This window comes from Rhinopithecus roxellana, chromosome 8 (genome assembly GCF_007565055.1).
Source record: "Rhinopithecus roxellana isolate Shanxi Qingling chromosome 8, ASM756505v1, whole genome shotgun sequence".
NCBI lineage: Eukaryota > Metazoa > Chordata > Mammalia > Primates > Cercopithecidae > Rhinopithecus > Rhinopithecus roxellana.
In genome coordinates this window covers 6828689-6854676 of record NC_044556.1, presented here as the reverse complement: position 1 = coordinate 6854676, position 25988 = coordinate 6828689, and the positions used below count along the sequence as shown (strand labels likewise).

Here is a 25988-nt window from a genome sequence, read left to right as displayed (position 1 = left end):
AAAATTAAAATATGGCCGGGCGAGGTGGCTCAACCCTGTAATCCCAGCACTTTGGGAGGCTGAGACGGGCGGATCACGAGGTCAGGAGATCGAGACCATCCTGGCTAACACGGTGAAACCCCGTCTCTACTAAAAAATACAAAAAACTAGCTGGGCAAGGTGGTGGGCACCTGTAGTCCCAGCTACTCGGGATGCTGAGGCAGGATAATGGTGTAAGCCCAGGAGGCGGAGCTTGCAATGAGCTGAGATCTGGCCACTGCACTCCAGCCTGGGCGACAGAGCCAGACTCCGTCTCAAAAAAAAAAAAAAAAAGAAAAAGTAAAATAAAAAAAGGTTTTTGTGGCCAAGCACAGTGGCTCACGCCTGTAATCCCAGCACTTTGGGAGGCCGAGGTGAGCGGATTGCCTGAGGTCAGGAGTTCGAGACCAGTCTGGCCAACATGGTGAAACCCTGTCTCTACTACAAATACAAAAAATTAGCCTGGCATGGTAGTGCAGACCTGTAGTCCCAGGTACTCAGGAGGCTGAGATGGGAGGATGGCTTGAACCTGGGAGGTAGATGTTGCAGTGAACCGAGATTGCACCTTGCACTCCAGCCTGGGAGACAGAGCAAGGCTCCGTCTCAAAAATAAATAAATAAATAAATAAATAAATTTTTGACAGTTTCAAAAGGGTGTTCAGGTCCTTATGTTGTTCCCCTCCCACACACACAAACACACACACACACAGACACACACACAAGCGCACAGGATCTGGGCTGACCTGGACTCCAGTGAACCCACAGAATATGGCAGCAGCGACACTGACCCAGCAGTCTCTCTGCTTTGTGCGTTGGGGAACCCCAAGTCACCGTGGGAGGAGTGTGGCCACCTTGCTCAGGAGTCCACGTGGAGAGGCCACATGGAGAGGTCAGCTATCCCAGACATGACAGACCTTCTGGATGGGACATCCAGCCAGCCGGCCCCCAGACAATGGCAGCCACCATTGCATAGAACAAGTGAGCCCCCAGTGAGCCTAGTCAGCCCAGAGCCAGGCCAGAGGATGCGACAATAGGTGTTTGGAGCCAGCGGGCATGGGGTGGTTCGCTCCACTGAGAGCAAGAACGCATGACAGTCAGGAAGGTCCAGAGCCTAGAGGTCCACTTAGGTGGCATGTGACCACCCTCACAGCCGACATACCCTATTATTCGCCGACGCTGACTCGTGAGGGAGAAAACGTTAGAGGAAAAACCTGGTTGGATGCAGTGACTCACACCTGTTATCCCAAAGCTGTGGGAGGCCAAGGTGGGAGGATTCCTTGAGGCCAGGAGTTGGAGGCCAGTCTGAGCAACATAGCCAGACCCTGACTTTACAAAACTTAAAAAATTAGCTGGGTGTGATACATGTGCCTGTAATCCCAAAACTCGGGAGACTAAGGCAGGAGGATTTTCTTTTTTTTTTTTTTTTTGAGATGGAGTTTCTCTCTTGTCACCCAGGCTGGAGTGCAGTGGCAGGATCTCTGCTCACCGTGACCTCTGTCTCCTGGGTTTAAGCAATTCTCTTGCCTCAGCCTCCCGAGTAGCTGGGATTACAGGAACCTGCCACCACAGCCGGCTAATTTTTCTATTTTAGAAAAATAGAAAAGTAGAGATGGGGTTTCACCATGTTGGCTAGGCTGGTCTCGAACTCCTCACTTCAGGCGATCCGCCCATCTCTGCCTCCCAAAGTGCTGGGATTACAGGCATGAGCCACTGCGCCCAGCCCAGGAGGATCTCTTGATCCCAGGAGTTCAAGGCTGCAGTGAGCTGTGATCACACCACTGCACTCCAACCTGCGCAACAGAGTGAGACCCTATCTCTAAAAACAAAAAATAAAATAAAGGAGAAAAGTCTAAAAACAATAAAATCCTACTCTGGTATAGCTTTTTCCTACCAACTGGAAGAAAGCCACCATGGTTTGTGACAGAATGGCTCACGTCAGCATGGGGAGCACCTGGCAGGCTGAGCTGGGGGCTCAGTTAAGAGACCTAGGTCCCTGTCCCCAGAGCCGAGGGAAGGCATTGGACCCCAGAGTCCTCCACTGTTGATCAAGGCCCCTCCCCCATCCTTGCTGCAGCCTTGTTACATGTAAAAATGTTTACTTAGAAATAGAATGTTCCCGATGCTGCAAATAAATGGTATTTAAACATAAATTTAATTCTTTCAGCAAAGGTGCTCATTGCAGAAGAAACCATGGCGAGAGCACACGTGAACAAAGGAGGGAAGGAATTTTTATCCCTTACACAGTTTGTCCCTGCTAACATTTTCCCATGGGGGACAGCGTCCCAAAACCAAGATCCACCACCTCCAGGAAGCCCCCCAATACACCCGCTCCCTCTCTCCCCATCCAGCATCTCGGATACCAGCTGACTACCTGCCAGGTGTTGGAGACCTAAAACCCTGAGTCCATCTCTGAGGGTCCCAGGGAGGTCACCCCCCTGCAAGGAGGCTACCATGGCCCCCAACATCCGATTCAGAGATTCGGAAGCTGAAGATCAGGGAGGCACTTCGCCCTGTCACCCAGAAGTCAGGGTACGAATTAACTTCAGCAGTCACCAACCTTTTTGGCACCAGGGACCGGTTTCATGGAAGACAATTTTTCCACGGACTGGGGGTGGGGATGGTTTTGGGATGATTCAAGAGCATTAATTGTTTTTGTTTGTTTTTTGAGACAGTCTCACTCTGTCATCCAGGCTGGAGTGCAGTGGCCTGATCATGGCTCACTGCAGCCTGGACCTCCTGAGCTCAAGCAATCCTCCTACTTCAGCCTCCTACATAGCTGAGACTACAAGTGCACACCACCACCCATGGCTAATTTTAAAAAAAAAATGTATAGGCCGGACACAGTGGCTCATGCCTGTAATCCCAGCACTTTGGAAGGCCGAGGCAGGCGGATCACCTGAGGTCAGGAGTTCAAGACCAGCCTGACCAACATGGAGACACCCCATCTCTACTAAAAATACAAAATTAGCCAGGCGGGGTGGCAGATGCATGTAATCCCAGCAACAAGAGCGAAACTCTGTCTAAAAAAAAAAAAAAAAAAAAAAAAAACAATGGTAGAGATCCCTGTGATGCCCAGGATGAAAAATAAATTTTTTTTTTTTTTTTTTTTTTTTTGAGACAGAGTCTCACTCTGTCACCTAGACTGGAGTACAATGGCGTGATCTCGGCTCACTGCAATTTCCACCTCCCAGGTTCAAGCGATTCTCCTGCCTCAGCCTCCAGAGTAGATAGGATTACAGGCGTGCCCCACCACCCTGACCCCACTGGCTAATATTTGTATTTTTAGTAGAGATGGCATTTCACTATGTTGGCCAGGCTGCTCTCAAATCCTGACCTCAAGCGATCCACCCACCTCAGCCTAAAACCTACATTTTAAAATAAGGTAGAAGGGGCCGGGCGCGGTGGATCAAGCCTGTAATCCTAGCACTTTGGGAGGCCAAGACGGGTGGATCGCGAGGTCAGGAGATCGAGACCATCCTGGCTAACACGGTGAAACCCCGTCTCTACTAAAAACTACAAAAAACTAGCCGGGCGAGGTGGCGGCGCCTGTAGTCCCAGCTACCTGGGAGGCTGAGGCAGGAGAATGGCGTGAACCCGGGAGGCGGAGCTTGCAGTGAGCTTAGATCCAGCCACTGCACTCCAGCCTGGGTGACAGAGCGAGACTCCGTCTCAAAAAAATAAATAAATAAATAAAATAAAATAAAATAAAATAAAATAAGGTAGAGGGACTACAGGCACCCACCACCATGCCCGGCTAATATGTTAATTTTTTGTAGTGACAGAGTCTCCCTATGTTGCCCAGGCTGGTCCCAAACTCCTGGGCTCAAGCAGTTCTACTGCCTCACCCTCCAAAAGAGCTGAGATAACAGGCATGGGCCACGGCACCCAGCCTCTATCTTGAGCCTCTCTCTCTCTTTTGAGACAATCGCTGTCGCCCAGGCTGGAGTGCAGTGGCGCAATCTCGGCGCACTGCAACCTCCGCCTGCCAGGTTCAAGCGATTCTCCAGCCTCACCCTCTGGAGTAGCTGGGATTACAGGTGCCCGCCACCATGCCCAGCTAATTTTTAATATTTTTGGTAGAGACAGGGTGTGGAACTCCTGACCTCAGGTGATCTGCCTGCCTCAGCCTCCCAAAGGGCTGGGATTACAGGCATGAGCCACCACACCTGGCCAAGCCTCTCTTGAACCAGGAGGTTAAGGCTGCAGTGAGCTGGGATCATGCCACTGCATTCTAACCTGGGCAACAGAGCAAGACCCTGGTCTCGAAAAATAAATAAAATAAAATGAAGTACAAGCCAGGCTTAGTGCTTCATGCCTGCAAACCCAGCACTTTGGGAAGCCAGGGAGGGAGGATGACTGGAGCCTAGATATTCAAAACCAGACTGGGCAACATAGTGACACCTTGTCTCTACAAAATTTATTTATTTATTTATTTTTTGAGACAAAGTCTCACTCTGTCACCCCGGCTGGAGTGCAATGGCACAATCTCAGCTCACTGCAACCTCTGCTTCGCGGGTTCAAGCGATTCTCCTGTCTCAGCCTCCCAAATAGCCGGAATTACAGGCATGTGCCACCACGCTCGGCTAAGTTTTTGTATTTTTAGTAGAGACGGGGTTTCACTATGCTGGCCAGGCTGGTCTCAAACTCCTGACCTCAGATGATCCACCCACCTCAGCCTCCTAAAGTGCTGGGATTACAGGCGTGAGCCACCACGCCCAGCCCTACAAAAATAATTTTTTTTTAAATTAGACTCAGTGGAGCAGGCCCATAGTCCCAGCAACTTGGGAGTCTGAGGTGGGAGGATTACTAGGGCCCGGGAAGTCGAAGTTGCAGTGAGCTATGATCACCCACTGCACTCCAGCCTGGGCAAAAGAGTGAGACCCTGTTTCTTTTTCTTTTTTTGTTCCCCAGGCTGGAGTACAGTGGTGTAGTCTCAGCTCACTGCAACCTCTGCCTCCTGGGTTCAAGCTATTCTCCTGTCTCAGCCTCCTGAGTAGCCGGGATTACAAGTGCCTGCCACCACATCCAGACAATTTTTTATATTTTTAGTAGAGACAGGGTTTCACCATGTTGGCTAAGCTGGTCTCGAACTCCTGACCTCAGGTGATCCGCCCACCTCTCAGCCTCCCAAAGTGCTGGGATTACAGGTGTGAGCCACTGCGCCCGGCCAAGACGCAGTCTCTAAAAATATAATTAAAAAATAATTAAGGCTGGGCGCGGTGGCTCAAGCCTGTAATCCCAGCACTTTGGGAGGCCGAGACGGGCGGATCACGAGGTCAGGAGATCGAGACCATCCTGGCTAACACGGTGAAACCCCGTCTCTACTAAAAAATACAAAAAACTAGCTGGGCGAGGTGGCGGGTGCCTGTAGTCCCAGCTACTGGGGAGGCTGAGGCAGGAGAATGGCGTGAACCCAGGAGGCGGAGCTTGCAGTGAGCTGAGATCCGGCCACTGCATTCCAGCCTGGGCGACAGAACGAGACTCCGTCTCAAAAAAAAAAAAAAATAAAATAATAATAATAATAATAATTAAAACAGGGTGAGTCCGAGACCATCCCAGGATACCTGGCTTCCACTGCACTGAGGAGGAAGCCACAGTGGGTGGGGGTCCCCAGACCTGGCAATGGGAAGGCACTGCCCAAGCTCTGCTCTTCTTCCAAGAATCCCGATGTTAACGCAGACTCCCCACCCCAGCCTTGCTGCCCCTGCTCCCAAAAAGCAAGAAGCACAGTAGCTGCACCCAGGGCTGGGTCTCCACATCCCACCTTCTCTGGGCTGGGCTCTCATGGAGGAGGGGCTGCAGCAGAGACCCCAGGCTGCCCAGGCCGAGAGAGACAGACACTCAGAGGCAGGCAGAGGATGTGAAGCAACTTTAATCGCCACCCTCAGACAGGGCAGCAGGAGTGTCTCAAGCACAGAGCCGTTCCACCCCCTGGGAGCTGCCTGGGGCCAGCCCCTCGGTTCTGGCTGTAGCATGTTCCCCATCCTGGCTCCCCGGGTTTCCACAGGGAGTGTCCAGGGACCCTCAGTCTCCAGGGCCACTTCTGCAGGAGCTCGGGTTCGAGGTTCCACGTGGCCAGAAGAGCTCAGGTCTCTGAGGGCTGGTGTGCCTGCGCACCCATCTGCATCACTGCTCTCCTCCTGCCCGGCTGTGCCCAGGGCTGGGTGATGGTGGTGGCAAGTGCTTGTCCTCAGGGCAGCGAGGTCTTCCGTTCTGACAGCAGCAGGGACTCCTTCATGGCCACCAGTAGCCCCAGCGGGCGGAGGCGCTCCTGGGCTCGGAGCCAGGATAAAAGGAGGAGGGTGGCAGCGACCAGGCTTGTACTGAGCACCGCTGTGGGGAGCAGATGGACAGAGGTGTAAGGAGGGGGGAAGGCAAGAGCCCCCACACCCACCAAGCTCCGCACACATGAGGATGGGAGTTCTGCAGCTCATCCCTCCCCACCCACCTCCCCTGAATCCCCGGAGCTCTAAGCCCCCAGCGTGGGAAGGTAAGTCCATCTCACCAGCAGCTGCAATAGCCCCATAGACACCTGGGCTTCCAGACTGGTCCCCGGCAGAGGAGGACGTGACATTCTCAACAGAGGTGACACTCTCTGGGATCACAGGGGGCCCCGTGGTTGTGGCATCCCCTTTCAGGAGGGTCTCGTTGGTTCCTGCAATAAGCCCAGGTGTTCAGTAGTTGAGGAGCGAGCACTGAAGGCATGAGGGGGCCAGGTGCCCAGCGGAGCCCTTGGGATTTATCCTCCAACCAACCCAGGGCTGGGTGAAGTTGACTGCTGCCTGTAATCATTTCTGTTTTGTTTTGTTTTTTTGGAGAGGGAGTCTGGCTCTTCACCCAGGCTGGAGTACAGTGGCGCAATATCGGCTCACTGCAACCTCCACCTCCTGAGTTCAAACGATTCTCCTGTCTCAGCCTCCCCAGTAGCTGGGATTACAGGCGCGTGCCTCCACGCCTCGCTAACTTGTATTTTTAGCAGAGATGGGAGTTCGTCATGTTGGCCAGAGTGGTCTCAAACACCTCACCTCAGGTGATCCGCCTGCCTCGGCCTCCCAAAGTGCTGGGATTACAGGCGTGAGCCACCACACCCGGCCTTTTCTTTTTTTTTTTTTGAGATGGAGTTTCACTGTCACCCAGACTGGTGTGCAGTAGCACAATCTCAGCTCACTGCAACCTCCGCCTCCCAGGTTCAAGTGATTCTCCTGCCTCAGCCTCCTGAGTAGCTTCAATTACAGGTGTGTGCCACCACACCCAGCTAAGTTTTTTGTATTTTTAGTAAAGACAGGGTGTCACAATGTTGGTCAGGCTGGTCTCGAAATCCTGACCTCAAATGATCTGCCCGCCTTGGCCTCCCAGAGTGCTGGGATTACAGGCGTGAGCCACAGCACCCGGCCCCTAATGATGTCTTGCCACCCCTACAGGGATGCAGGCACAGGCAAAGACATGTGTCCACGCCCCCAGCCTGGCCACGCCCCAGCAGGCAGCGGGCGTCCCCATCTACCCACCAGTCCACCCCACCCCCGCAGGTGCGTACCACAGCCGAGCTCATCGCTGGAGTCGGGACAGTCTGGGTGGCCGTCGCAGCGCCACGTGAGTGGAATGCAGTCATCGCTCAGCGTGCAACGGAGCTCGCCTGCTGGGCAGGCCGGGCGGCTGCAGTTGCGCAGTTTCTTGTCGGTTCTCCCGGAGCAGTCACTGACGCCCGTGCAGGGGCAGGGGAGGCCAGGGGGCGGTGGGCATTGCCCGTTCTGGGTACACGGCTCAATCCCTGGGGCACAGGGTTGATCAGGTCCCAAATGCCCACCCAAGAAGGCCCAGGTACTCCCTGCAACCCCGTCCCCTGCAAGTCCCACCCTCTAAGAACAGCTGAGCCCAAAAAATGCTCCCTTCCTAAGGCTCCGCCCCCTGCAACTGTTAACTCCACCTTCTAAGGACAGGCCTCCCTGCAAGTTCTTCCCCCAAGACCCCACTAGCTCTACCTTCCTACAAGCCCACTTTATTCTATTTGTTTGTTTGTTTCTTTTTTTTTTTTTTTTTTTGAGACGGAGTCTCCCTTTACTACCCAGGCTGCATTGCAGTGGCGCAATCTCGGCTCACTGCAACCTCCGCCTCCCAGGGTCAAGTGATTCTCCCGCCTCAGCCTCCTAACTAGCTGGGATTACAGGGGCCTGCACCACATCCAGCTAACTTTTGTATTTTTAGTAGAGATGGTTTCACTGTGTTGGCCGGGCTGGTCTCATACTCCTGACCTCAAGTGATCCGCCTGCCTCAGCCTCCCAAAGAGCTGGGATTACATGCGTGAGTCACCGCACCTGGCTCCCTCCCTCTCTCCCTTCCCTCCCTCCCTCTTTCCTTGTTTCTTCCTTTCTTTCCTTTTTCTTTTTTTTTTTTTCTTTCTTTTTTGTCCTGAGACAGAATCTTACTCTGTCGCCCAGGCTGGAGCGCACTGGCACAATCCTAGCTCACTGCAGCCTCAACCTCCCAGGATCAAGTGATTGATCCTCCCACCCTAGCCTCCCAAAGTGCTGGGATTACAGGCATGAGCCACTGCGCCCAGCCCAAGCCCATCTTAGACCCCGCTTCTTCTTATGACCCACAGACTCAAGTCACACTCATCTCTGTGGCCCTGCCTCTCCCACAAGCTCCACCTCCACGAGCCTGGCCCCTAACAGCCCACCCTCAGGCCCGCCCCCTGTAAGCCCCACCCTGGGGCATGGCCACTCACTGCACTCCTCCTCATCGCTGCCATCGCTGCAGTCGAAGTCCCTGTCGCAGCGCCAGGTGAGGGGCACGCATAAGCCACTGGTGCGGCACTGGAACTTGGTGGGTGGGCACGAGCCTGAGCTGGGGCCTGTGAGACGGATGCAAATGAAGCCTGGGAAGCTGGAGGCTGGACCTTCCTCCAAGAGCACAGTAGCCACTGGCTGTGACCCGCAGGAGACAGGTGAAGTCCTGGGATGTAGGAACCACACTGGCGGCTGCTTGTTACTAAGCCCCTAGTACAAGTGCGGTTCACAGTGTAGCAGTTCCTGGGCTCACCAAGAGCCCCACTGGGCAGGTGCTACTGCACTCCCCATGTTACAGAGAAAGGAACTAAGAAGAGGCTACAGAGCTGGTGGCAAAGGCTGGGTGCGGTGGCTCACGCCTGTAATCTCAGCACTTTGGGAGGCTGAAGCAGGTGGATCACTTGAGGTCACTGAGACCAGCCTGGCCTACATGGTGAAACCCTATCTCTATTAAAAACACAAAAATTAGCTGGGCTTGGTGCATGCACTGTAATGCCAGCTACTCAGGAGGCTGAAGCATGAGAATTGCTTAAACCTGGGAGATAAGAGGTTGCAATGAGCCAAAATCATACCGCTGTACTCCAGCCTGGGCGACAGAGCGAGACTCCATCGCCACAAAAAAAAGAAAAAAGAGCTGGTGGCGGAGTTGGGGTTCGAACTCAGGTCTCGCTGATCCCAGCGTTTTCACCAGGCTCCTCATAGCGAGATGATCTACCCAGGAGACCTCCAAACTCAGTGGTTATAGAGACTGGGGGACGGGCCATTTTTCCACACGCCCTGGGTAAAGCTCACGGGCTCAGGTTAGCAGGGAGGGTGTATCTCCTCTAGGTAGCAAAAGGGAAACTCAGACACAGGGTGGGAAACCTGCTCAGTCACCAAGTCCTGTTGCCTCGCTTCCTGAATTCCTCCCAGACCTATCACTTCCCCATCCTAAATGTGTCAGCTCCTCATCAGAGCCCCAGGCCCCAAGGTCCATTAGGACACCAGAGCTGCCCTTCCCGCTCTCCTCTCTACACTGTGTTTTCCCCTCAGTTTTCAGATCTCAGCTGATTTCCTGGGACGGTTCTCATGTCCCTCTCGGAGACCTAGGAAGCACTGCCTCCCACATCTAACAACTGTCCTTAAAGCCCTGGTCATGCCTGTCCACCCACAGGCTGGACATTCCGTGGAGGTCAGGGCTGTGACCTGGCTGCCTAAACCCAGGGCAGTGCCTGATCATAAGTGGACACAGGTCACATAAGGGTTCAAGCTGGGTCCAGAGAAGATCCAGGCTGTCCTAGATTCTGAGCAGGGAAGCTCGGCTGTTTGCCAACCTGGAGGGGCACAGAGGGGCCTGGAACCTGAGTCAAGGAACAGAGGAAGGGAGTGGCTTTCAAGGCTTCCTCTTGGGTGCGGCCAGGGGAGGTGGCAAATCCGCCACCCGGCTTGGCTTCACTCTGCCAGGGCCTTTAATCTCTTCCACCTTTACCCACCAGCCATGAGCCTCCAACCCCCCACTGCCCACAGTCAGCCCCTCCCCGGCCACCAGGCCCAATTGCACCTGCTTGCCACACGGTCCCTGAGCTCTGTGGAGCCCGGAAGAGCTGTGGACAAACCAGAGCCAGCTTCCTTCCCTGCCCCCAGGGGGTCTGGCAACCTCCAGGTGTGGCTCTCCACCCAGGCCCAGACTTCCACAGCCCTGACACCTCTGACCTCCCTCCCTTCGCTGGCCTGCTGGAGTGTGTGTCCCTCTGCAAAGTGGACAGCAGAGCACAGCAGTCCCCGCCTCATAGGGTGAGTAAGCCTGACAGGAGTTAGAGTGACCAGTGACTTTCCCTCCTGGCCTCAGTTTTCTCACATGTAAAAGGGGTATGCTGGGAATCCCTACCTCAACATCCTGAGGACAAAGAGACTGTGTATAGAGTTTTGTCCTGTAATCCCAGCACTTTGGGAGGCTGAGGCAGGCGGAACACTTGAGGTCAGGAGTTCGAGACCAGCCTGGCCAACATGGTGAAACCCCATCTCTACTAAAAATACAAAAATTAGCCGGACATGGTGGTGGTGCCTGTAATCCCAGCTATTCGGGAGGCTGAGGCAGGAGAACGGCATGAACCCGGAGGGCGGAGCTTGCAGTGAGCAGAGATTGCGTCACTGCACTCCAGCCTGGGCAACAGAGCGAGACTCCGTCTCAAAAAAAAAAAAAAAAAGCCAGGCGTGGTGGCTCAAGCCTGTAATCCCAGCACTTTGGGAGGCAGAGACGGGCGGATCACGAGGTCAGGAGATCGAGACCATCCTGGCTAACACGTGAAACCCTATCTCTACTAAAAGACAAAAAACTAGCCAGGCGAGGTGGTGGGCGCCTGTAGTCCCAGCTACACGGGAGGCTGAGGCAGGAGAATGGCGTAAACCTGGGAGGCGGAGCTTGCAGTGAGCTGAGATCCCTGTACTGCACTCCAGCCTGGGCAACAGAGCAAGACTCCGTCTCAAAAAAACAAACAAACAAACAAACAAACAAAAAACCTTTTGTACTTGGTTAACGTGAACCCTGCCTCCTTTAAAAAAAAAAAAAAAACAGGCACATTTAGCGTGAATGTCAGGGACTTTGGCATGAGTCCTGGGACCTAGAAAGTGCGGAATGCACAAAGGAGCTGGAAAGTGTGTGAACTTGAGCCCAGAGCTGCAAGTTGGGAGTGCCTGTGTGCACAGGGAGGCGACTTCAACCCTCCCAGCTGCCTCTAGGAGTATCAGAGAGGGAGCCCGTCTCCACTGGCCACCAATACCACTTAGGCCAGGGCGAACGGGGGTATATTGAACTTGTGACCCCAGTCTCTGCGAGGGCCTGGAGTAGCATGGGGGAAGAGACCTCGCGTTCTCCAAGGATGGAGGACAAAGGAGGAGAGACAGTCGTGGAACGGTCACAAGGCCTGGGCACGAGGGTTTGGAAGGCAAAGGTGCGAGAGGCACCAGGTGACCCGCCCTGCGTGATTAGCGGTCGGACAATCTGAACCTGCTAAGAGCTTTCCTGACCACGCTGGCATGAAGGGCGGCTTGGAGGTGACAATGGGGCACGACAGAGCAAAGCATTGAACAGGGCGAACAGGGCCCACGGGGCTATATTGAACTTGTGACCCCAGTCTCTGCGAGGGCCTGGAGTAGCATGGGGGAAGAGACCTCGCGTTCTCCAAGGATGGAGGACAAAGGAGGAGAGACAGTCGTGGAACGGTCACAAGGCCTGGGCACGAGGGTTTGGAAGGCAAAGGTGCGAGAGGCACCAGGTGACCCGCCCTGCGTGATTAGCGGTCGGACAATTTGAACCTGCTAAGAGCTTTCCTGACCACGCTGGCATGAAGGGCGGCTTGGAGGTGACAATGGGGCACGACAGAGCAAAGCAGGTGTGGAGAGGGTGCGCAGTGCTGGGACAAAACCGTTAAAGGCAGGTGGAGGCACCCTCTCCCCCTCCCCCAGGATGGGGACTCCGTAGCTCCAGCGCGCGCCTTCCCGCAAGCGATGAAGTCCAAGTCCACGTGCTGGGGGAGTGTCATGGACGGACGTGCGGTGCAGCCAATGGCGAGGCGCTATCGGAGCGCGCGGGCGGGGCGAAGCCTCGCGAAGGGTGGGAGCCCGCGCTGCCGGGGGTCACTCACCTGAGGCCTGGGCAGAGGTCCGGGTGGAAAGCGGGGTGGTGGCGGCCTCCAGGCCTAGTCCGAGGCCGAGCAGCAGCCGCAGCGCCAGGCCTAGAGCCCCTGTTCGCTGCGCTCCACCCCGCGCCATCCAACCACTGGTCGAGCTGTCCCAGCAGCTGCGCCGGCCACGCGCCGCCCAGACCTCGCTCTTATCCCTGCGCACGCGCACGCGCGGGGCGGAGGCGGGGCCCAAGCCCCCGAGTCCCGCGGCGCCCGCGGCTACGCGTACCGTAAATGTCAGAATAGGAGGAAAAAGAGAATTACAGGCCCGTCCCCCAGTTTCCCCAGTGACGAGATCAGTCGAAAGGTATGGAGGCCGCTTGAAATCAGAAAATTCTGGGGATGGAAAGGAATTTGCGGGTGTTCATTTGCATTATTTCCCGTTCCATATGAGGACTGCTGCAAATGTTACTGCCTCGTGATCCTCTTTAATATGGCAGCCACGCCCCTCAGGAACTCCCCATTCCCTCCCTCATCTCACTGCTTTTGTGGCGCCGACAGTTAATTTATTTTATTTACTTATTCTGGTTTATTGCCCGAGTCCCCATAGAATGCCAGCTACTGGAAGGCAGGGATCTTCTATTGCTCACTGCTTTATTCTCAGGGCCTGACACATAGTGCCTCACTCACAATAGGCTCTTAGTAATTTGGTGAGTAAATGAATAAATGAAACGTCCATTCTCGGAGTCGGGTTGCTTGGGGGAAAAAAAGGAAAGGAAATCAATGAATTAATTAAATTTAATAATAAAGGCTGGGCGCGGTGGGTCACGCCTGTAATCCCAGCACTTTGGGAAGCAAGAGGCGGGCTTATCGCTTCAGCCCAGGAGTTGGAGATCAGCCTGGGCAACACAGCAAGTCCCCGACCGCCTCAAGAAAAAAGAAAATTAGCTGGGCATGGTGGCTCTAACTTGTAGTCCCAGCCACTCAGGAGGCAGTGAGCCGAGACCACATCATTGAACTCCAGCCTGGGTGACAGACTTCATCTCGAAAAAAAAAGTCGTGGTCATAAAACTTGGTTCAGATGCCGTTAGTGGCATGCCTTGCCTAGGGTCTTGCCCTCCTTGTGGCCTCTGCACACCCTGCCTGGTCTTTCTCTCCCTCCTGACCTTTCTGAATCTGATTCATCCTTTTGCCCCAAGCAGAATCCCTCCTCCTCCAGGAAGCCTTGGGCTGTTAGCCTTTGTAGGACCCACTCTGGGACACTTGTACCTGCTGCCTCAGCCATGGCCTTTCCCCTTCCAGAGGGCAGGGCCGGCTCAGCACCCTCTCGATCCACAGCTGATCTATTCTAGCTGCTGAAGGACTGGGGCTGTGCCCTGGGGAAGCCATGACGCTCCCCTGCTTAGGGTCACTGGGTGGCTCCCGCAGCCAGACTTGGCCACCCCCTCTTTGCAGATTTCTGTCTCCTCCCCAGGAACCAGCTGCCTTCCTTCCGGGGCGAACTCATTCTCATCCCACAGCCCCAGCATAATGGTTTCTGGCTCAGGGAGGCCCTTCCTGATCTGCCCTAGGTTTGCTGTGAGCAGCCATCACTGTCCTTTGCCTTCCCCGTTGAGCTGCAGGGTGACCAAGGTCAAGCAGCGGCCTCAGTGGGAAGGTGCTGAGGAAGGTTCATGTGAGAAGTGGCTGGGGGAGCCCTCAAGAGATGGAAGTTAGGCCGGGCACGGTGGTTCATGCCTGCAATCCCAACACTTTGGGAGGCAGAGGCGGGCAGATCACTTGAGGTCCGGAGTTTGAGACCAGCCTGGCCAACAAGGTGAAACCCTGTCTCTACTAAAAATACAAAAATTAGCTGGGCATGGTTGCACACACCCGTAGTCTCAGCTACTTGGGAGGCTAAAGCAAGAGAATCACTTGAACCCAGGAGGTGGAGGTTGCAGTGAGCCAAGATCACACCACCTGGGTGACAGAGCAAGTCTCTGTCTCAAACAGAAACGAAAAAGAGATGAAAGGCCGGGCGCGGTGGCTCATACCTGTAATCCCAGCATTTTGGGAGGCCGAGGCAGGTGGATCACCTAAGGTCAGGAGTTCAAGACCAGCCTGGCCAACATGGTGAAACCCCATCTCTACTAAAAATACAAAAGATTAGCTGGGCTTGGTGGCAGGCGCCTGTAATCCCAGCTACTTGGGAGGTTGAGGCAGGAGAATCACTTGAACCCAGGAGGTGGAGGTTACAGTGAGCTGTGATCATGCCATTGCACTCCAGCCTGGGCAACAAGAGCGAAACTCCATCTCAAAAAAAAAAAAAAAAAAAAGATGAAAGTGAGAAGTCTGTGGCTGGACTACTGAGCATCCACACATATACCCCTTACCCCACCCGACTGGTCTTCACGATCAATGCTCCTCAACAGGCAGTGGTCCTGGAGTCCAACCTCCCAGAAGGATCACCCATTCCCACCACTCTCAAGGTCAGAGCCTGGCCTTTGGGGAAAACGGCAGTTCTGTCTCCAGGGTCTCTGCACCCAGAGACAGTGTCTCTCCCACCCTTGGAGTGCCAACAAAGTTGGGAGACTCGATACTGATTTCACCCCAAAATCCAACTAAGCTGGGTATTGCTTAAAATCAGGGGCCAGGTTCACACCTGTAATCCCAGCACTTTGGGAGGCGAAGGCAGGTAGATCACCTGAGGTCAGGAATTTGAGACCAGCCTGGCCATCTCTACAAAAAAAAAAAAAAAAAATAGCCGGTTATGGTGGTGCACACCTGTAGTCCCAGCTACTTGGGAGGATGAGGCAGGAGAATTGCTTGAGCCCAGAAGGCAGAGGTTGCAGTGACCTGAGATCACACCATTGCACTCCAGCCTGGGCAGCAAGCACAAAACTGTGGCTCCTGCAGCCAGATTTCTGTCTCCTCCCCAGGAACCAGTTGCCTTCCTTCTGGAGCGAACTCATTCTCATCCCACAGCCCCAGCATAATGGTTTCTGGCTCAGGGAGGCCTTTCCTGCTCTGCCCTAGGTCTGCCTTCCCTGTGAGCAGCCCTCACTGTCCTTTGCCTTCCCCGCTGAGCTGCAGGGTGACCAAGGTCAAGCAGGGGCCTCAGCAGGAAGGTCTAAAAAATAAAAATAAAATCAGGGCTGGGTGTGGTGGTTCATGCCTGTAATCCCAGCACTTTGGGAGGCCGAGACAGGCAGATCACAAGGTCAGGAGATCGAGACCATCCTGGCTAACACGGTGAAACCCCGTCTCTACTAAAAAAATACAAAAAACTAGCCGGGTGAGGTGGCGGGCGCCTGTAGTCCCAGCTACTTGGGAAGCTGAGGCAGGAGAATGGCGTAAACCCGGGAGGCGGAGCTTGCACTGAGCCAAGATCTGGCCACTGCACTCCAGCCTGGGCGACAGAGCGAGACTCCGTCTCAAAAATAAAATAAAATAAAATCAGGCCAGGTGTGGTGGCTCATGCCTGTAATCCCAGCACTTTGGGAGGTCAAGGCAGGAGGATCGCTTGATGCCAGGAGTTCAAGCTCAGCCTGGGAAACATGGTGAGACTCTGTCTCTATTTTTTTATTTTTTAAAGTAAAACTAGAAGTGATACCCGCGCTCTATGTATTTGTCATAAATTAGGTCACATTCTCCCTGGAGGGAATCCAAGGAGGCAAAGTAGTCAGGTGGCCCTGAGGGTGCGGTGTCACAGGTAAGGCTGGTCCGAGGACAGCTCCCACCTCTTTATGGGAGGAGCTGGAGTCACCGCCTTCTTCTCAGTGGCTGCTACAGCAGAGCTAGAGGAGGGAAAGACTTCAGTGAGGGTTTCCAAAGAACAGTGTGGAAAGATCTGAGGGCACCCACACCTGCCCCAGTACAAACACACCCACAGGGACTTTCTGGACCTGCAGGGCGGACAGCAGGACAGACTGCAAGACAGCAGGACCAACAGCAGGGGGTTCCAGAATGCCAGCCCCTCCAACGCGGCCCCTCAGAGGGTCAGCCGACGCCAGGTGGGAGCTGGCAAGTCCCCTCTCTCCCTCGAGCCCTGTGTGAACCCCCTGCCATGGCCCCCAGGCCCAGAACCCACTGTGGAGAGCTGGGCTCCTCCCTTCCCACTTCTGGTCTCCAGTGTATACAAGGCCCCCACCCCCATTCCTGCTGCCCCTCAAAACAGGATGCTGGCAAAAGGGCCAAGCAATCAGGTGACACTGGCCTCCAGCTCTTCCTGCCTCAGGGACTGGGCAAGAACTGCATGGCAGGCGCAACTGTGTGGGCACAGAGCCAGGAAGACGAGGCACCGCCCTCAGGAAGACTCAGGCTGGTGGGGCTGAAGATCCACACGCAAATGGCAACTGTAAAACGCACCTCTGGCCCAGAGCTGGCCAAAAGGGAGCCCCCAGGAGACCCTGTGCAGACAAGTCCAAGACGAGCACCCTCCCCTCTCACCCCGCCCACCTGAGCCTGTAGGGCCTAGGGCTGGAGAGACTCACCTCACAGCCTAAGCAAGAAACGAAGCAGGAGGGTAGGGAGATGGAGGAGGTGCCCCAGGGGTAGAGGCATAGGACCTCCCAGGAGCCTCAAGGAAGTGGAAGAGGCAGAAGTGGCCTCCCTGGGAAATGCAGCCATCTCTGGGGGTATGGCAAGGGGCTGCGTGGGAACAAGGTAGCTTGCCACACTCTGCTGCTGGACTCCAGTCAATCAGAAGGTGACAACAAGCACCACTCCACTGACTATTCAGAGTTCTTGCTTTTTGAGACACAGTCTCGCTCTATCGCCCAGGCTGGGGTGCAGTGGTACAATCTCAGTTCACTGCAAGCTCCGCCTCCCAAGCTTGAGTGATTCTCTTGCTTCAGCCTCCCACGTAGCTGGGATTACAGGTGTGCACCATCACTCCTGGCTAATTTTTGTATTTTCTTTCTTGTTTATTATTTATGAGACAGGGTCTCACTTTGTCACCCAGGCTGGAATGCACTGGTGCGATCTCAGCTTAATGAAGCTTCCTTGACCTCCCAGGTTCAAGAGATCCTTCTGCCTCAGCCCTTCAAGTAGCTGGGACTATGGGCACACGCCACCACACCCGGCTAATTTTTGTATTTTTTTGTAGAGATGGGGTTTCACCATGCTGCTCAGGCTGGTCTTGAATTTCTGAGCTCAAACAATACACCCACCTTGGCCTCCCAAAGTGCTGGGATTACAGGCAAGAGCCACAGCGCCCCTAACTTTTGTATTTCAGTAGAGGCAGGGTTTCGCCATGTTGGCCAGGCTGGTCTTGATCTCCTGACCCCTAGTGATCCGCTCACCTCAGCCTCCCAAAGTGCTGGGATTACAGGCGTGAGCTACCATCCCCAGCCTAAGAATTTTTTAATAGAGACAGGGTCTCGCTGTGTTACTCCAACAGGTCTAGAACTCAAGCAATCCTCACACCTCAGCTTCCCGAGTCACTGGGATCACAGGCACACATCCCCATGCCTGGCCTATTCACAGAGTTCTAAGTAGAGAGCAGGCCCTGCCTGGCCTCATCACCTCTCAGATCTCAGCACAATGCAAGTCTAGCATCCCTGTTTTACACAGGAAGAAACCACGGCTCAAGAAGGCTGACACTGCCCACACCGTGAGTCGTCTATAGAATCCAGACCCCAGTGGGAGTCCAGGCAAACTGGTTTGAAATCCTGCTCCTGCTGCCAGGCACGGTGGCTCACACCTGTAATCCCAGCACTTTGGGAGGCTGAGGCGGGCGGATCACGAGGTCAGGAGATCGATTCCACAGTAAAACCGTGTAAAAATACAAAAAATTAGCCAGATGCGGCAGCGGGTGCCTGTATCCCAGCTACTCGGGAGGCTGAGGCAGGAGAATGGCGTGAACCCGGGAGGCGGAGCTTGCAGTGAGCTGAGATCCGGCCACTGCACTCCAGCCTGGGTGACAGCGCGAGACTCTCTCTCAAAAAAAAAAAAAAAAGGAAATCCTGCTTCTGCTTACCGCTGCCTGTGTGACCCAGGCCAGTCACTTGGTTTCTGTGAGCCTCGATTTCCTCTTCTGTAAGGGGGACCATCACCATCTAACTGGTGGAGTTATTAGGAGGTAGGCAGGACACTGACTCTGTGCCAGGCTCCCTTCTAAGAGTTTACAAATATTAATTATGAGGACTAACCCTCATAACAGCTTTCTAAAGTAGATACTATTAGAGTCCCCATTTAATTAAGAGAAAGCACCTGAAACCAGGGACCAAACTAGTTTTGGAGAGGAATCCAAGCTTTATACAACTCCCTCTCTAAGAAGAATACATGACCAGGCGTGGTGGCTAACCCTTGTAATTCCAGAACTTTGGGAGGCCAAGACCAGGAGATCACATGAGGTCAGGAGTTCAAGACCAGCCTGACCAACATGGTGAAACCCCAGCTCTACTAAAAATACAAAATCAGCCCAGCGTGGTGGCACGCGCCTGTAATCCCAGCTACTTGGGAGGCTGAGGCAGGAGAATTGCTTGATCCTAGGAGGTGGAGGTTGCAGCGAGCCGAAATCGCGCCACCGCATTGCAGTCTGTGCAACAAGAGTGTGACACTGTTTCAAAATAAATAAATAAAATAAGAATTCATAGTTACATAAACAGTAATGTCTCAGCTTTTCACAGGGCCCTTAGAGGGACCCCGGAACTTCATGTTTTGTAGGATGACCAGTCCTGGCTGAGGTGCTAACTTCTACCCTCCACTGGGTTGGACTAAATGAGCTCTTCCTGAGCATGGTGACTCTCACCTGTAGTCCCAGCTACTCGGGAGGCCAAGGCAGGAGGATCGCTTGAGCCCAGGAGTTTGAGAACAGCCTGGGCAACAGAGCAAGACCCCATCTCTACAAAACATTTAAAAATCAACCCAGCATGGAGGTCGGGCACAGTGGCTCACACTTGTAATTCCAGCAGTTTGGGAGGCCGAGGCAGGCGGATCACGAGGTCAGGAGATCGAGACCATCCTGGCTAACATGGTGAAACCCCATCTCTACTAAAAATACAAAAACGTAGCCAGGCATGGTGGTGGGCAATTGTGGTCCCAGCTACTTGGGAGGCTGAGGCAGGAGAATGGCGTCAACCTGGGAGGCAGAGCTTGCAGTGAGCCGAGATCATGCCACTGCACTCCAGCCTGGGCAACAGGGCAAGACTCCGTCTCAAAAAAAAAAACAAACAAACAAACAAAAAAAACAAAAAAAAAAACAGGCCAGGCACAGTGGCTCACGCCTGTAATCCCAGTACTTTGGGAGGCCAAATTGGGTGGATCATGAGGTCAGGAGTTCAAGACTGGGCTGGCCAAGATGGTGAAACCCCATCTCCACTGAAAATACAAAAATTAGCTGGGCATGGTGGTGGGCACCTGTAATCCCAGCTACTCGGGAGGCTGAGGCAGGACAATCACTTGAACCTGGGAAGTGGAGGCTGCAGTGAGCCAAGATCACGCCACTGTACTCCAGCCTGGGCAACAGAGCGAGACTCCGTAAAAAAAAAAAAAAAAAAATTAACCCAGCATGGTAGCATTAATCTGTAATACCAATTACCCCCCCAAAAAAAAACAATTAACCCAGCATGGTGGCATTAATCTGTAATACCAATTACCCCAAAAAAAAAAAACAATTAACCCAGCATGGTGGCATTAATCTGTAATACTAATTACCGGGGAGGCCGAGGAAGGAGGGGAGGATCACTTCAGCCCAGGAGTTCAAGGCTGCAGTGAGCAATGATCGCGCCATTGCACTTCATCCTGGGCGACAGAGCAAGACTCTGTCTCTAAAAACAAGTAAATGAGCTCTCGGACCAAAAGCTCCCAGCAGCACAGTTTCTGATGCAATTGATGCTTACTAAGTAGGATCTTAACAAGCACCCTTTCCACAAGTTGGGGAGAGAGAGTGGGTTGCAGGAGGGGGCTGTGGGGGCTGTGGTGAGCAATGGAGCAACGCTGGAGATCCTCACCTCTCTGCTGGCTTGCCTGACCCCAGCGCCTTCTGCGAGGACATGATGATGGAAGGTGGCACAGATTCCCGGCGGCCATCGCGAGTGCAATAGTAATTGTTGGAGAGTTTGTGGCTAGGACCCACAGGGAGCTTGGGAGGAGGCTGAGTTCTGAGGGGAAAAAACATCAGCATTGAAGCAAAGGGACAGTCACTGTCATGGCCCTGCTGTGAGTCCCTGTCACCTCAGTCACAAAATGTGGGATCTACAGCTGGCCACTGGGATAGGCCACAGGCTGGGGGTGTCCCTTGGTACACCGGCAGGGACATATGCCTGGGGAGGGGTCCTGGGGCCAGAAGCAGATGGCGGCCCCTGCTCTGGATGTGAAGATGCCACCCCAGGGACCCCGCCAGTCCCGAATGTGATGGGTACAGAGGACCCTTTCTGAGGTTCCCAAGGCCCGGGACATGTTCCCATGCCCCCACCCCACGGCTGAGCTTGGCAGCCAGCCTCACCTGATTTAGCCCACTCTGAGTGGCTTTTTCCCCTAAGGCCAGGCTCTGGATGCCCTGTGTTTCCTGTGATCTCAGGAAGTCTCTGGAGAACCCTGCTAGGATCAAGGCCCATTACTCAAAGAACACCTTGGCCTTGGAACCTGTCCAGATCTCTGCATTTCCTGCCGCCATGTGGCCAGGCAACTCCTCTCTGGAGCCCAGAGAGGGGTGAACAGAGCTCGGTCTTGGCTTGAACTAAACCCCGGGCTGGATTTACCTGGAAGCCTGAGGCCTTAAAAGAAATGCTCAAAACAAGGATGGGCACGTTGGCTCATGCCTGTAATCCCAGCACTTTGGGAGGCCAAGGTGGGTGGATCACTTGAGGTCAGGAGTTCGAAACCAGCCTGGCCAATATTGCAAACCCCATCTCTACTAAAATACAAAAATTAGCCAAGCATGGTGGTAGCAAGCAGAGGTTGCAGTGAGCTGAGATCACACCACTACACTATAGCCTGGGCGACAGAGCAAGACCCCATCTCAAAAAAAAAAAAAGCTCAAAACAAAAGAGGGGCTTTCCAGAGAGAGGGGTCAGAGAAGAGCAAAAACCATAAATTGATCTGTTTCCACTAAGCCATGTTTCTAAATTACTTTTTTGTCTAAGAACTGTTTTGCCAGAATTAAATATTTTTCTGAGGCAGTGATCATATGCACTGCAGCCTGGATGATATATGCAATCATATGATCGCTTGAGGTGTGATCATAGCTCAGTGCAGCCTCAATCTCCTGGGCTCAAGCAATGCTCCCGCCTCAGCCTCTCAAGCAGCTGGAACTACAGGCGCACACCACCACATCCAGCTCATTTTTCTCAAGTAGCTGGAACTACAGGTACACACTACCAAATCTGGCTAATTTTTCTATTGTTTTTGTGGAGTCAGGGGTCTTGCTATGTTGCCCAGGTTGATGTTGAATTCCTGGCCTTAAGTTATCCTCTCACCTTGGCCTCCCAAAGTGCTGGGATTACAGGCGTGAGCCACCACTCACTGCATTTTTTAAAAATAAGAAACATAAAGTAAAAAATGTTTACTATTAAAAGCAATATATTACATGAAAGACTTTGCTTAAGGAGGCTGGATGTGGTGGCTCATACCTTGGGAGGCCAAGGTAGAAGGACTGCTTGAGGCCAGGAGTGGTTTTTTTATTTTGTTTTTTGGGTTTTTTTTGAGATGGACTCTTGCTCTGTCACCAGGCTGGAGTACAGTGGTGCAATCTCTGCTCACTGCAACCTCTGCCTCCCAAGTTCAAGCGATTCTCCTGCCTCAGCCTTCCAAGTAGCTGGGACTACAGGCAAGCGCCACCATGCCAGCTAATTTTTGTATTTTTTTTTTGTTTTTTGAGACGGAGTCTCGCTCTGTTGCCCAGGCTGGAGTGCAGTGGCACGATTTCAGCTCACTGCAAGCTCCGCCTCCCGGGTTCACGCCATTCTCCTGCCTCAGCCTCCCGAGTAGCTGGGACTACAGTCGCCCGCCACCACGCCTGGCTAATTTTTTGTGTTTTTAGTAAAGACGGGGTTTCACTGTGTTAGTCAGGATGATCTCGATCTCCTGACCTCGTGATCCGCCTGCCTCGGCCTCCCAAAGTGCTGGGATTACAGGCGTGAGCCACCGCGCCCGGCTTAATTTTTGTATTTTTAATAGAGACAGGGTTTTGCTATGTTGGCCAGGCTGTTCTCAAACTCCCGACCTTGTGATTCGCCTGCCTCAGCCTCCCAAAGTGCTGGGATTACACGCGTGAGCCACCGTGCCTGGCCAGAGACCAGGAGTTTAAGACCAGATTGGGCAACATGGTAAGACCTTCTCTATAAAAAATTTTAAAAATTAGCCAGATTCGGTAATATGTGCCTGTAGTCCCAGCTACTTGGGAGGCTGGAACAGGAGGATCACTTATGCCTGGGAGTTCGAGGCTGCAGTGAGCTATGATTGTGCTGCAGCACTCCAGCCTGGGTGAGAGAGACTCAATCTCAAAAAAAAAAAAAAAAAAAAATTCCAGATGAATCACTAGAGGGCGCCGTCATCCTAAAAAAGTCAAAACTTTTACAAAGCCATTAGCTAACAGATGCTGGGCTTAATACCTAAGTGATGGGTTGATCTTCACAGCAAACTACCATGGCACATGTTTACCTTTGTAACAAAACTGCAAATGTACCCCAGAACTTAACATTAAAGTTGAAAACAAAAAAAATTTGATACTTCTAATATTTGGAATTAGTCACATGTAGGCATTCACATAAATTTGGTTATTTTAATGCTATTTTTCTTCCTTTCATTATAATCCTCAATGACTGCCTTACCTCTGCCTACCCCTTTGACTTCATAGACTATACCATTATCCCTTTCCCTAAATGGGTTCTATCCATACTGGCCTCCCTCCTACTCAGGCTTTGTCCAGCCTGACAGTCTTAGCCCTTCCTGTTCCCTCTGCTCAGAATGTTTTTTCTTTTTTCTTTTTTTTTATTTTTTTGAGACAGAGTTTTGTTCTGTCGCCCAGGCTGGAGTGCAGTAGTGCATTCTCAGCTCACTGCAACCTCCACCTCCCGGGTTCAAGTGATTCTCCTGCCTCAACCTCCCAAGTAGCTGGGACTACCGGCGGGCGCCACCACACCTGGCTAATTTTTGTATTTTTAGTGAAGAGGGTGTTTCACTATGTTTCACTGTGTTGGCCAGGCTGATCTCAAACTCCTGACCTTGTGATCTGCCTGCCTCAGCCTCCCAAAGTGCTGGGATCACTGGCGTGAGCCACCGTGCCCCGCCAGAATGCTTTTTCAATAATTATTCTTTGAATGGGTCCTTCCCATCATTCAGGTGACTCAACTGTCATTCCCGAAGAAAGATCTTTCCCAATCATCTGACTTTACATGGCCACCCTCCAGCTTCCACTCATTTTGTTTTTTAAAGCATTCCAGAACAATACTACCTGCTGTGTTTGTTTCCCTACTAAGCTTCTCCCTAGGATGTGGGGTCCGTGAAAGGAATGTGGATAAGAACTTTTCCTGGTTCACAAAGTTAAACCCAAGGCTGAGGTCATACATGACAGGGGCTTGTAAATATCAACTAATATTTTAATATAAATGAGTCTGAAATCAGGACACTTCTGGGTTCAAGTCCCCGCTGCCACTTTCTAGCTTTTGAGTGACTTCAGGCCAATGATTTAGCTTCTCTGGACCTCTTTTTTCATCTGTAGCTTGGGGATAACACTGACTAACATAGTCACACTGAGCACTGCAAATTTAGCCTGATTCCCACTCAGAATGCACGCCCGGCCTCGCTGTTCCAGGAGGGCTGTCTCCGGAGTTCAGCAAGGTTAAAGGCAAACCTCTGTCTCCACAGCCTGGCAGGGGACTGGTGGCAGGATATCAGTCCTGCGTTTCAAGGGTCTAAAGGAACATAGATTTTGTTTTTGGTGGAGAAAGAGAGCCAGAGGCTGGGCAGCGAGCGGGGCCTGCTCACCGCTTGGAGATCTCCTGGTAGCGCAGCTGCAGCTTCCCCTGCAGGTCGTGCTGTGGGAAGAGGAGAGGGGAGGTCGGCCTGCAAGGCACCCCAGTAGAAGGGACAGGACAGGGCGAGAGACCAGGGATGGCCCGGGGATGCGCATTTTGGGGGAAGGCAGGGGATGAACACTCGGGGAAAGGGATGTGGGTTCTGCAGGTGAAGAGGAAAGCCAGGGTCCGGGCCCACAAGATCCAAAGCTAAGGAGGTCGGGGACTGGGGAAATCCCAGGCCTGAATGGTTCCCAGGAGAGGAGAGGGTCCCGGGCTGAAGGGGTTACGAGTTGAGGGTTCCCAGGGAGATTCGGGGACAGCGAAGGGTCCCGGTTTAGGAGGGAGGTGAGGAGCAGGAGCGGGTCCAGAAACAAGGAGCCCGAAGCCCCCCATGGTACGGCCCTGTCCGCCCCGCGCACCCCAGACGCCCAGTTCCGCAGCCGCTGGATGAGACGGGTGGCGGACGCCATCTTCCGTCCGAGATGCTGAAGGGCGCCGCCAGTGACGTCTCCACCGCGGGGGCTGCTGGGAAAGACGCGGCGTGGTCTCGCGAGACAGAAGTGGGCGGGGCTAGGACGTCCTATAAAGTCTCTCTGCGAAACACGTGACTTCTCTCCGCCAGACCGCCGCCGCGCCGCCATTATGGACACTAGCCGTGTGCAGCCTATCAAGCTGGCCAGGGTGAGGTGGGGGCCCGAATTTGGGGGCAGGGGAAGGGAGTGGAGGAGCCCAACGGGCCAGGTCTGAACCCAGCTTCTTTCCTCCAGGTCACTAAGGTCCTGGGCAGGACCGGCTCTCAGGGACAGTGCACACAGGTAATCGGGTGGGGGTATTTGGCCGACTGCCGGGGACCTAAACCCCTACCCTGTCCTAGTCCCTGCCAGCCGGAATCCGGGAACCGATGCTCATTTCATCCCAGGGTTCTGATGGTTCCCTTTAACGATCTGTGTTCTGGGTCCTACACGTTCTCTGAATTCATAACTCCTTCCCACTTCGCGGGACCTTTCCGCGGGTCGCCCTAAATTCTTCCTCCCCTCCCTGGTGGGGACCCGTAGGTGCGCGTGGAATTCATGGACGACACGAGCCGCTCCATCATCCGCAACGTAAAAGGCCCCGTGCGCGAGGGCGACGTGCTCACCCTGTTGGAGTCAGAGCGAGAAGCCCGGAGGTTGCGCTGAGCTTGCCTGCTCGCTGGTGGGTGCAGAGGACACCCCTTTGATAGACCCTTGGTTGGTGGTAGGGAGGCTTCTTTAAGCCCAGGGTGAGAGGGTTTGGGAAGCAGAGACTGACCAGAGGGAGGCGGGAGTTTGCCAGTTGCTGCAGGGCCTGTCAGCATCTCATGTTTGGTTCTGTTTACAGGGTCTTGGATGTTGGGTTCCACCACTTGGCACATGGGATTGGTGTGTCACAATCTGCTCCTTTATTTTTTGCCCGCCACGCGGAATTGAGATGCTCCTTTTAAATAAAGCGTTTGTGTTTCAAGTTAACTCGGGTTCTTGTCTGGGTTACGCGACTAGGGTTTCTCTAGGTTTCTCGAGTGGCTCCCAGGTGGTCACCGATCCTCCGCACTCTGGACATCCTGGCCGTGGGGTCTTGCCAAACGAAGCTTTTCTTTTTTGAGGCGGGGGGGTTCGTGTTTG

At 53.5% G+C, this 25988-nt stretch overlaps 3 protein-coding genes across 3 annotated transcripts; 1 reads left to right on the top strand and 2 right to left on the bottom strand.

Moving 5' to 3' along the window:
- Positions 1-5872: 5872 nt before the first annotated feature.
- Positions 5873-13691, bottom strand: CD320 (CD320 molecule). Its single transcript, XM_010388821.2, has 6 exons — positions 13676-13691; positions 12428-12802; positions 8744-8869; positions 7553-7786; positions 6524-6673; positions 5873-6351 (listed from the first exon to the last, which is right to left on the bottom strand). Exons 1-6 carry the CDS (start codon positions 13689-13691, stop codon positions 6209-6211), a joined length of 1044 nt encoding a protein of 347 aa, XP_010387123.2. The 3' UTR covers positions 5873-6208.
- Positions 13692-15939: 2248 nt separating this feature from the next.
- Positions 15940-24877, bottom strand: NDUFA7 (NADH:ubiquinone oxidoreductase subunit A7). The gene is made up of 4 exons (XM_010388823.2): positions 24768-24877; positions 24317-24366; positions 20341-20490; positions 15940-16182 (listed from the first exon to the last, which is right to left on the bottom strand). Exons 1-4 carry the CDS (start codon positions 24816-24818, stop codon positions 16092-16094), a joined length of 342 nt encoding a protein of 113 aa, XP_010387125.1. The 5' UTR covers positions 24819-24877; the 3' UTR covers positions 15940-16091.
- Positions 24860-25835, top strand: RPS28 (ribosomal protein S28). The gene is made up of 4 exons (XM_030936119.1): positions 24860-25029; positions 25116-25163; positions 25404-25542; positions 25708-25835. Exons 1-3 carry the CDS (start codon positions 24991-24993, stop codon positions 25524-25526), a joined length of 210 nt encoding a protein of 69 aa, XP_030791979.1. The 5' UTR covers positions 24860-24990; the 3' UTR covers positions 25527-25542; positions 25708-25835.
- Positions 25836-25988: the final 153 nt, after the last annotated feature.

What these genes read in the sequence shown, in the direction of transcription:
- CD320 (XM_010388821.2), bottom strand. An exon ending in CAGCGATGAGGAGGAGTGCA is followed by an intron (nt 7,787 to 8,743) that starts GTGAGTGGCCAT and finishes CCTGTGCCCCAG; the next exon opens with GGATTGAGCCGTGTACCCAG. An exon ending in TGGGGCTATTGCAGCTGCTG is followed by an intron (nt 6,352 to 6,523) that starts GTGAGATGGACT and finishes TGCTCCCCACAG; the next exon opens with CGGTGCTCAGTACAAGCCTG.
- NDUFA7 (XM_010388823.2), bottom strand. Translation starts at nt 24,818, where the DNA reads ATGGCGTCCGCCACCCGTCTCATCCAGCGGCTGCGGAACTGGGCGTCT. An exon ending in TGCGGAACTGGGCGTCTGGG is followed by an intron (nt 24,367 to 24,767) that starts GTGCGCGGGGCG and finishes CTCTTCCCACAG; the next exon opens with CACGACCTGCAGGGGAAGCT. An exon ending in TACCAGGAGATCTCCAAGCG is followed by an intron (nt 20,491 to 24,316) that starts GTGAGCAGGCCC and finishes TTTTCCCCTCAG; the next exon opens with AACTCAGCCTCCTCCCAAGC.
- RPS28 (XM_030936119.1), top strand. Translation starts at nt 24,991, where the DNA reads ATGGACACTAGCCGTGTGCAGCCTATCAAGCTGGCCAGG. An exon ending in AGCCTATCAAGCTGGCCAGG is followed by an intron (nt 25,030 to 25,115) that starts GTGAGGTGGGGG and finishes TCTTTCCTCCAG; the next exon opens with GTCACTAAGGTCCTGGGCAG. An exon ending in CTCAGGGACAGTGCACACAG is followed by an intron (nt 25,164 to 25,403) that starts GTAATCGGGTGG and finishes GGGGACCCGTAG; the next exon opens with GTGCGCGTGGAATTCATGGA.